This window comes from Pocillopora verrucosa, chromosome 6 (genome assembly GCF_036669915.1).
Source record: "Pocillopora verrucosa isolate sample1 chromosome 6, ASM3666991v2, whole genome shotgun sequence".
Lineage (NCBI taxonomy): Eukaryota > Metazoa > Cnidaria > Anthozoa > Scleractinia > Pocilloporidae > Pocillopora > Pocillopora verrucosa.
In genome coordinates, this window is record NC_089317.1 from 4,685,324 (window position 1) to 4,695,801 (window position 10,478).

The following is a 10,478-nucleotide window of genomic DNA, read 5'->3' on the forward strand; positions in this document are numbered from 1 at the left end:
GCCATCTGGGGCAAGAGTTGGGTTTTGACTTACTTGCGCAATGTCGTCCACCCGAACGAATGTTCAGTAGGGCTTCGCGCCCGGTAGCCAGCCTGCAATTTGTGAGTCCTATGAACCAACTTGTGCATTGGGGTAAAAATTGGCTCGATGGCTCCTACGCTGTGATCACCAGACATTTCAAGATTTGTTTGCACAGATGAAACAAGCTGTTGTAGGGAGCGAAAAGAACTTCCCTTGTTAATCTGAAAAATAGTGTCACTTGGAGAAACGCCCCTATGCTGGTATCAAATGTAACATCAACGTCATATCCGAAATGATGATTACTGGAGGTGTGACATTTCTAATTTTTCTTTTTTCATAATAAGGTGAATTTAGGATCCAAGGCTTTGCACAAGCTGGTTAATATTCTTGAGATTTTATAAAATTACATGTTAGTCATTTCAGATTCGATGAATGGATTTTATAAATATAATTTGCTTCCGTACTCCAAGTCAGAGTTACGAGTTTGTAACTCCAGGAAATCGTTATGTCACTTGCAGTTAATTCCTTACAAAGAGGTGAGGCACAACAGAGAAAAACCTTTTTTTAAATTTAATTTCACTGCGGGACGTGTGCTATGAATCTTTCACAAGTTCCCTGTTTACTGTTAAAATTATAGAAAACTCGAAGTACAGTTGGCGATAAATTGTCGAAAAATTAAAGGGAAATGTAACTGTCCGTCTCGTGGAAGGAAAACCTCTCTTTCAAAGCTACGATGCATGTAAACAAGTTTCCTGGTATAGATTTCTTTCCTGGTGTCTTGTAATTGGCATCCTTCAACCCGCATCAGGTAGGTAATTTACATTGCATGCTTGACTGCTCAGGCTTCTTTCCAAGAACACTTACTCAAACGCAATTGTGGTCATTATGGGAAAAGTATTCGTATTCCACTGCTTCTTCTGCGATCTACAAGGGCGCAAATTATTTTGATCGAGAAAGAAAAGGACAAAATGTACTGAGCGACCCGCCAACTCCATGCAACCCAAGCTTCTTTTTGAAGGGAGAAAAAGAGGAGTAAGGTCATCTTCATTAATCGTAGACGAGCAGATGGGCATAAGCTTAAAACCAGGTAGGCTATCCGGGTAGGCTGCTTATGAATTAGCTCCAGTTGTGAGTTTCGGGAGATGAAGTTGCTATTGCTAACCTTAAGCCGGAAAACCAAGCTCTTCGCGTTCCCTGATGATTTATTAGTGCTTTCGCAAATCCTTTTAAAATGAAATTACGTATCAGCTTTTCCAAAAAAGGATGTAGATGCGATATAAACTGATGAAGCAGTGTTCCTTGTTAAATATTGCTCTTTCAGCAATATCAATGATCGTTTGCAACGCAAATTTCGTGTTTTAGAATAAGGATATATCTCGTTCCATATTCTAGGTCCCGGACTACCAAAACGGTCAGGAAGGTCTCAAAGGGGTGTTGGATTTTTCGGCTAACGGTTAAAATTTTGGCTAATTTACGCTAATGGTTAATCTCTCTCCATTGCTGTCCCAGAATATTTTTTGTGTACGGTCAACTTTTTTTATACGACAAACGGTTAAAATTTGTCAATTTTTACGCCTAAAGGCAAAATTTTGTGGCCGTTTTACGGCTAACGGTTACCCCATTGAGACCCTCGGTCAATGTTGCCTTATTTAATGACATACTTCTTCTACAGTTGTTAGTCTCAATCCGGACGCGATCCTTTGTACTGGACGTTCAAGAGCTTTATTTTACAGCCCGGTCTGCCATTGAGGACAGTACTTCAACTCCAGAAAGACTAACCGGCCTTTGGACTAAGTTGGAAGCCGCTGTAATGAATTTAAGAAAAATCCAATGGCATCTTATAACCACGAAACCCTTTGCTGAGGACATTTTGGCCCCATTAAATCAAAGTCTGTCGACCATAGAAATAAGGATTGGCAAAGTTATCGAGCAGTACAGCTGCATTGTTCCCTTTCTAATAACACTTGAATAATATATCCTTTCTTCGATTTTTGACAGCTAAGAAAAGTGCCCCCACGGGACTCAACAATCTTTCTTTGCAGCAGGCCACAGGACCTGTGTAGTAGATTCTTAGTGTCCTTAGGGTATTGTAGCGCAAGCTATTCCTCAGGGGGGACCCCTGACAGAGGGTCGGTTTGAATGAATTGGCCTTTACTGAAGCCGAACTGACGTTTAACTTAATATTAAATGGCTTTGTTTCACGTTCATTAAAAAAAATTATGTCATTGTCTCGTAAGATCTCTGAATTTATATTTTTAGTTTCCCTTCGTAGTAGGCGAGTTCACTTGTTCCTTTGACTTATCGTGTCCCTAGAGAATTATATTGATCGCACTAAGGGCAATTTGAACTGTCCTTTATTGAAGCCGAGCTCAATTTTAACATTCCCTGGATGGCTGTTATTGTTTTTCATGCATTCTAAATAGCGTCTGGTTACTAAGTGGCAAGTTGTTAGCAGTGATATGTTTTGGCGTGCTTCAAAAATCTCAAGAAACGCTAATTTACGAAATGGATAACATTACACCGATAACTAACTATCCAAAGGACTACGAATGTCAAGTATGGTAAGGATAGCTTATATATCTTTTTTTTCTAAAAAAATATAGAAAATTTAATTTCCTAAAAACTAAAATCCTGCCATACGTTGTCTCTCATCTCTTATTGCTCAAACTACTGAACAGTATGCGACAATGCGACCAAAGAAAGCCTTCTTTATGTGCAGTAGTAGTTTTCGGTAGAAAGAGTCCGATTGATTGCGAGTCAAATTGTAACAAATTCAGTAGTAGTTTCTCTACGTGCCGTGTTAGCTATTTTCCAGTTCGCTCCACGTTCCACATGCCTAAGATTAGACTCTTACCGGTTTAACCCCATCTTACAACACGCCCGACCTACAACGTCAGTTTATTCAAAAGACGCTAGAGTGTTTCCTACTATAGCAGCTTACAGACCACGCTGATTGTTTCGCGTTTACATGCTGGTGGTGGCTAGCGTGAGGCAAGCTTACGCGTAAACTCATGCATGCATATATATTAGGTTTCTCAGAACGTCATAAAATTCTCCTTAGTACAGCAACCAACCAACTGATAGCGAAGAAACAGTGAAAAAAATTTAGTCTTTTGATTGGACTCTTGGGCGCAGGAAAAAAAAACATAAAAATTTAAATCTATGGAATTTAGGACGCCATCAGTTCTAGCCACTCCCCTAAACCTCGTACTAGTAAAGGCAGATTTTTGAGGAATCTTTCGATTAAGTTTCAAAAGTAATCTGAGATCTGGGACTGTTTTGGGTCCGAATTCGCTTTGCGATTGTCATAAATGACAAGCACACCATCGTCTCAGCCAACCCTATTCAAAACTAAACCTATTCACGAGTCGGTCGCATTTTCCCGCGTTTCCGGTAGTTTTTTTTTTTTCTTTGCGTCCTCTGATTAACTCTGGTGAATTCCTTTGATTCTCTTTTGCGAAAACTCAGAGCAGTCGAAATCCATGTTCTCTTTGTGCTTTAGTGATACCCTGATGCTGGAGCCAATTATTTTGCCTGACTGCGGGCACACGTTCTGTAAAACGTGTATTAGCAGGGTGCAACAAAACCCAACTACCAGCCATTGCCCCCTTTGTAAAAAGCCCATATGGAGTTCCACACAGCTGAAGACAAACTTCACCCTCAAAAAGCTGGTGGAGAAGATTGAGGTAAAATGCACAGCGTGCATCGAGAGGGGGAGCATCGAAGTGGTAGCACGACACACCTGCCCCGATGCCCTCATATCCTGTTCGAATAGGGGCTGCCAACGCAGTATCAAAAGAAAGGACGAGCCGACTCCTAAGGAGGAATGTCTCTACGCAGTCATCTCATGTGAACAATGCCACCAAAATACCACAGTGGCCAACAAGGAACTTCATCTTGAGAAGACTTGCCCAAGGAGAGAAATCCGTTGCCTTCTAAAATGCAGGAAGCGTCCGAGAAGGTGTGGTCACAAAGTGTTGTACATTATCATTTCAAACTTAAAATGAAATTCTCTTTAAGTGCGTAAAAAAAAAAAAAGCATCTGGTGTGGGTATGCAGTTTCTTGTATTAGATTTTTTAAGCTCAGCTCTTATCACTTTCAAGAATCAACAGCAGATAATGAAATAAACAAATATAAAATATGAGTTGAGCTGAACAGTTGCGACTTCTTTTCCTCATCAGTAGATACCTTCATGTAGCTTTTACTTTTTGTTTACTCTTAGGATGGAGTTGCAAACCCATCTGCTTGTATTCGAGGAGAGGCAGCGACAATGTAAAGTCAATGGATGCCATTTTGCTGGGAATTTTAGGGAGATGGAGCAACATAACAAGGAGCAAGCAGAAAAGCACGTGTCACTGCTGACAGAGATGGGTGAAAAGCTCTTAGACGTATTACTTATAAAGGTAAGGCTGACCGAGGCCAATTCTCCTTAATGTTTTCCCCTTCCGATCTTTAATTGTTACTTAATAGTTAGCGTGACGTCACTGCGTGTCCACAGATTTTTTAACAGTTCTACAAAACTTTGAACAGATTTTTGCTTTAAAAATCATCAGTCGAGACTGAAAAAGTTGACTGAGTAGATGGTCCTCTTGTTTCCTTTAGAATACGATCTCACGAGGATGATATAAAAAGATACTACTTGAGGCAGATTTACGGGGACGAAGTGTGGGGGGGGGCGGGGGGGGGGTGGAGTGGGAGTGGTCGAACATTTTTTTAACGCTATTCAGCTTACAATATTTCCCCAGTGAATTTTCCTTTCACTAAAGTCAGTATGACGCTGCTTTGATTTCCAACACAACAGGACACGAATGACTTAAACAAGACAAAAATGGCACTCGGAGGTTTCTGTTGGTCCATCTTTAACGTCAAACAAATGGCAGCAGATATGCTACAAGCCGGAAACACTGCAGAACCGATGGCCAGCGGAGTTTACGAATTTTAAGAGTGCAGGTGGAGGATGTTGCTGTACGTACGTCGCACAAAGTACAAGTTATTCTTGCAGTTGCACCGAGCCGTTCATCCTGTACGAGCTTCATTCAGGTAAATCATATCACCCCCTTGATTACGGATTGGTTACTCATGCTAAACCCTGTACCTACAAAGTTAACCTGTACTAGCTGCCAACCCTCTATGAATCGGTTGAACCAAAATAACGCATGCTTAGTAACTTTGGTCATATCCGAGTAGATAGCTCCAAAAACCTAAGAATTTATGAAGGGAAATAACTAAAACTTTTTTCTCTTTGTTTTTCCTCTTTCTTGTTGTGTTGTTTTATATGTTTTTTGTGTGTGTGTGTGTGTGTGTGTGTTGAGATAAAAAATAATTAACCTCTTAAAAATTTGTTTTAGAATTGTCTTCGGGCCAGCAAACCCAGTAATCATTGAGCTGCAGCCAGATCTTCGCCTGCGGGAAGGGTAGACCTTTGGGACTGAGGTTGCCTTGGCAACGCTGAAACGAGAGGCAGAGAGAAACACCGGCCGGCTTTTTATGGAAATATTTATTGAAAGGTTTTCTTTTTTTTTTTGTAAATTTTCATTTGTTAAATGAAGATATGACACACTGTTACCTTAAGTTGGGTGACTGCGATGCAGTGTTCTTTCAGACTGATGTACATCGAAATGAAAGCTTTTTCTATGACCGTCCGCATCGTCAGAGTGAACATTTCTAAACCAGCGAAAAAGTATGTTGTGAATTTCCAAATTAGCTAGGAATAAAATTTGTGTGACTGATAAAGAATCCTCAGATAAGGTTTAATATTTCCACGTAACTACAGCTAGGCAAGTATGACGTTGGCGAGAAAAGCAAAAAAAAAATAAAGCGCTCTGTGAAAACACTGCATCATAACCATAAACATGGTTTAGGTATTCTTCTTTTTGTAATAGAGACAGTTTCGTTGAGATTGTCTAATTATACGTTAGGCTACAAGAGTTTCATTGCCTTTATAAAATCGCTTGAGCCAAATTTGAATTATAGGCTGACGACTTTTGACGTTGTGTTAAACTTACAAATAAGATAGACAAGACCATAGCTGTGGCGTAACAGATAATTTCATTCTTTTTGGGCGTTTCTCAAATCCGTTCGCATTTCTAATTTATTTATCTTTTTTTCATACATTTAATGCAAGAAGATCAAGTTTTTTGTTTTTAATAATAGGGATGTAATTAGTCACTTCATTAATGAAATGTGGACAACATTTAGTGAATAATAAATTGTTGTGGCAGAATAGCTGTGGACTCTTGGTTTGGTTTCATCTTACTTTACAAGTTTCCATGCTCTTAAACCTCCCTTTACGACAAAATATCTGCCACTGTAAACTTCCTTTTTCCCTCCAATGTTGCTGATTTTCTCTATAAGGTGGCTTTTCGGCTCTACTAGCATGTTATTAAGGCACGAGCTGATTACTGTCGTATGTTGTAGCGTTAAAACATTCATGAAAAGTTTGTTATAACTTTTCCAGTGATACTTTCATCTGGAGAATCCGTCTGACGTTGTACGATAACTTAACAAACTGTGATAAGTGTCAAAATTTTGCCAAAATCGCCATGAATACCAAAACAGGGCTTTCTACATTTATTGCGAGGAAGTGGAGAAATGCTTCCTTAAAAGAGTGTCTCTGTAAGAGCGGTCCGGTCGATTTTGCTTGAGACACGGATTTCGCTCGTTTCTCGTGTGTTGTAAGACATTCATGTACCTATACTAAAACCACAATCAGTTTGATCGGATCTCTTTATTTTTCAGAGTTTTACGGAAATTAAATTTCACTCGAGCGAAGGCTTGTCGTGACACTTTTCAAGACTTTAATTTCATACAACTTTGGAGGACTATTTACAAAAAACTACGGAATTCAGCAAAAAACAAATACCACAGCAATGTATATTAACTCTATCTTATCTATCGAGGCGACTTTCGTAAACATCACGTGTCAATCAAGGAAACAGGAAGACTTGAATGACACCTTATCGGTTCGCCTAAATCACACCCGCCAAAACCGATCAAATTCAATATAAATTTTTGAAAAAGTGAGGCGTTCTTAACTGATCCAACTAACATAGCTAGGAAGTAGGTGCCATAGAAAAGGTAACTACAGAAAAAAACTTTGCGGCCCGACCTTCACGAGAACTTTATAACTTCGTGAACTTACCTAATTTTCGGCAATCTCCAAGTTTGGCCGCCATTTTGAGGGACTTGTCAACATGAAGCGTAACCGATATAAATCAAGCAGGTAGATCTAAAACCGTCAGAAATACATACGAAAGCAATTCAAATGAACTTTACTTTCGATTCAAGCGGCAAAATTTGAAATTGTTTGTTAAACTTACCATCCCCATGCGACCATTTCTTTCAACAATTCAAACACTACAACTTTCTGAATTCCCCTCGTCGATTCCACCGCAAGAAATAACCTGTGCCATCCAAGCTTCGACTCGAATGTTAAGTACGAATAAAGTAAGATAACTGCTCCATCTTCGCGGCAATATCACGCTGGTATTTTGATTTTCCGATCGACAAGAACGGTGATCAGGAATCGATCGGTTTGTTTACCTCATAAACGTGACCGCTGACCAGCCGCTAAGTGAAAACAGCATAGCGCGGGGTGGGGTGGGTGGCGGGCTTATCGTCATAAGATATTCGAATACATGATCAAAAAGCTCTAGGACTATCAGTCCAAACAGTGAAGGCATGCTTCGTGGTGCAGACAACTTTTATTTTATTCTCATAACTTTCTCCTTTAAATTGGAACTGGTATTAATTAATAGAGTTATCAATATATTTTTAACCGGGTACCCATATAACCCTTTTTGCATGTCATCAGTGGTATAAAATAACGTGTCCTTTCCACCAGAACCTTTTATTTATGCCCCATTGCACGGAATGAACACTATACTTAGAATGTTTGCTCTAAGTAATTTTTTTTGTTCCCAAGAATGTATATAGAGATTTGATTCATTCCGGTGACACTTTGTTTTAAGTTATGGCGCGTGCAGGTTTTTTCTATCAAAAGTCGCGCATGCAACACACCGGAATTGAAAATTCGTCGTAAAATCGCACGAACCTTAGAATGAGTGTAGGCAACTTTGACTTCTGGCGAGATTAAGTGGATTGTTCAAAGGACCCCCTGAGATTGTTTTCAGGACTATAACTGAGATTTGTTAATAACTGTGATAATCGTCATCATTAGCGGACGGTGCTTTTTGCCCATTGTTGTCATCATTATCGTTATCACGCCGGAAGAAGTATAAAGCCGGCATGTCGCCTTACCTAGCTACACAGAAAATTGTTCTCTCTTTTGCTCCCTTTGGATCCTGGAAACTGTTAATCTTAAGACGATCAACAAGAAAGCCTTTATAATTATTGAAACTTTTGATTAACAAAATGTAAGAAAAAATCGGTGGGGAGAGTTTTTCGCGTATCATAATCTGAACGATAGTTTTAAATAAAACAAATAACACTTAATTCAATTTATCTTAGTTCTCTCGTGTTTAAAAGTGGCGTTTCTGGGGACCGTAGATTCTTTTCTGATTCTTCTTGTCTAAGCTAAGACTCACTATCATCAACTTTTTTCTTGTGCTTCTTACGGCATGAGACTTAGAGAGCTGAGGTAAGCGATTGCAAATTTCTCAGTTAAAGTAAAGCCCAGTAGCATCCATCAGGAATTAAAAACCAACATACACTGTTTACTTTTATTATTCTTAATCAAATAAGGGGTGTTTTAGTCTGCAAATTTAATCATACTGGTTAATGAGAATCATACAAACTGAGGAAAACTGACGGCAAATAATTGTAAACCGTATGCATGAGTAAGTATATTTCGTTGTCAGGTGATTTGATCTTCTAAAAAAACATTATTGATTATCAACCGAGCAACATTGCACATATTTCCATCTGTAATTAAAAGCACTTACACATAGATCTATTTTTTTAACGTGATGTGTACTTAAGTACCCTTCATCTAATAAAGAATTTCTTCTCTTTTCGAGCAGAATATAATATAACAGAAAATGTTACTGAAGACTACCTGATTCAACTGGAATAATAACTCCAAACAGCTTTTGAATGTCCTGAGACATATGCAAGGTAATTATATCTCTGCCTTGGATACGCTTCCTGACACCATCATGATCAGGATAGTGACATGTTACCTTTGCACTTCTCCAAAACTTGCCCAGAGTGTGGCGATGATAAGCAAATGATATAATGATTCATTATAGCAAATGATATAGCAAATCCACATTTTTTTGTTTATCCTCCTGAGCGAGGTGAAATAGGCCAATCTTTGCCAAGATTAGCTCATTTTCACTTAAAAACCTCTTTAGACAGGCGGCAGCTTATCAAATGATGTTTTACATCGTCATTTCACTTAAGCCACACAATGAACCAAAGTTTTTTCCATCTTTGCTATTCAAAAAGGAGTCCTGAGACATAATGAACGTCTCGCTAATGAACGACTTCTTCCTGTACTTGTAATTGTTTCCAACGCGATAAAGTTCGGGAGATCTAAAGGAACTCACAATTACTTTGTATATTCGATACGATTTTAATTTCTGCGTCAAAGGAGAAGCCTATTGTAATTCGTGAGTGGTCAGTGGTTACGCTCGTGAGGTAAAGAATGGGTTTGTGACTTTCTCACTCAATTGAAAGACTTGCGTCACTCTTATGAAATGGTTGAACGGGATACAGACTTCGAGCAGTCTCTTATTTTTCTTAAAGATAATGAGGTCACGCGTATCCTGTGAGCATGGTGAATCCGCTCCACGCGAGACTCGTATCTCGCGTCTTTGCCGCTCCACGCTCTCAGAGTTGGGCAAAGACAAGACACGTTATTTCCGGTGCGATACAAGAGGTTCAATGGTTATCTCGATTATCTAAACACATTTATTTACGTGGTAAAGATTTGTTTTTAAATCTATGAACTGATGCTAGTCCTATTTGGAAAACGAAATGTATTTGAAATAAAAAAGAATACAAAGTAAAATAAAAGTTGTCTGCAACACGAAGCATGCCTTCGCATTAAGACTGAGAATCCTAGTGTTTATCATGATACTTTAATGCATATGTTCGAATGTTACCAAAAATCTTCTGATAATCTGCCCGCACCCACCCCTCACCCCGCCCCTCGCCACTGAACCGTACTGTTTTTCACTCAGCAGCTGGTCAGCGGTCACGTTTATGAGGTAAACAAACCGATCGATTCCTGATCACCGTTCTTGTCGATCGGAAAATTAAAATACCAGCGTGATATTGCCACGAAGATGAAGCAGTAATGTTATTTGATTCGTACTTCACATTTGAGTCGAAGCTTGAATGGCACAGGTTATTTCTTGCGGTGGAATCGACGAGGGGAATTCAGAAAGTTGTAGTGTTTGAATTGTTCGAAGAAATGGTCGCATGGGGATGGTAAGTTTAACGAACAATTTCAAATTTTTCCGCTTGAATCGAAAGTAAAGTTCATTTGAAT

At 39.2% G+C, this 10,478-nt stretch overlaps 1 protein-coding gene across 1 annotated transcript; it reads left to right on the forward strand.

Moving 5' to 3' along the window:
• Positions 1 to 2,526: 2,526 nt before the first annotated feature.
• LOC131784741 (TNF receptor-associated factor 5-like) lies at positions 2,527 to 4,964 on the forward strand. Its single transcript, XM_059101563.1, has 4 exons — positions 2,527 to 2,582; positions 3,524 to 3,982; positions 4,245 to 4,425; positions 4,824 to 4,964. Exons 1-4 carry the CDS (start codon positions 2,527 to 2,529, stop codon positions 4,962 to 4,964), a joined length of 837 nt encoding a protein of 278 aa, XP_058957546.1.
• Positions 4,965 to 10,478: the final 5,514 nt, after the last annotated feature.

Excerpts from the sequence above, each read along its gene's own strand:
- LOC131784741 (XM_059101563.1), top strand. The coding sequence starts at position 2,527 with ATGGATAACATTACACCGATAACTAACTATCCAAAGGACTACGAATGT. Across the intron at positions 2,583-3,523 it reads GACTACGAATGTCAAGTATG|TGATACCCTGATGCTGGAGC; the intron begins GTAAGGATAGCT and ends TTTGTGCTTTAG. Across the intron at positions 4,426-4,823 it reads TAGACGTATTACTTATAAAG|GACACGAATGACTTAAACAA; the intron begins GTAAGGCTGACC and ends CCAACACAACAG.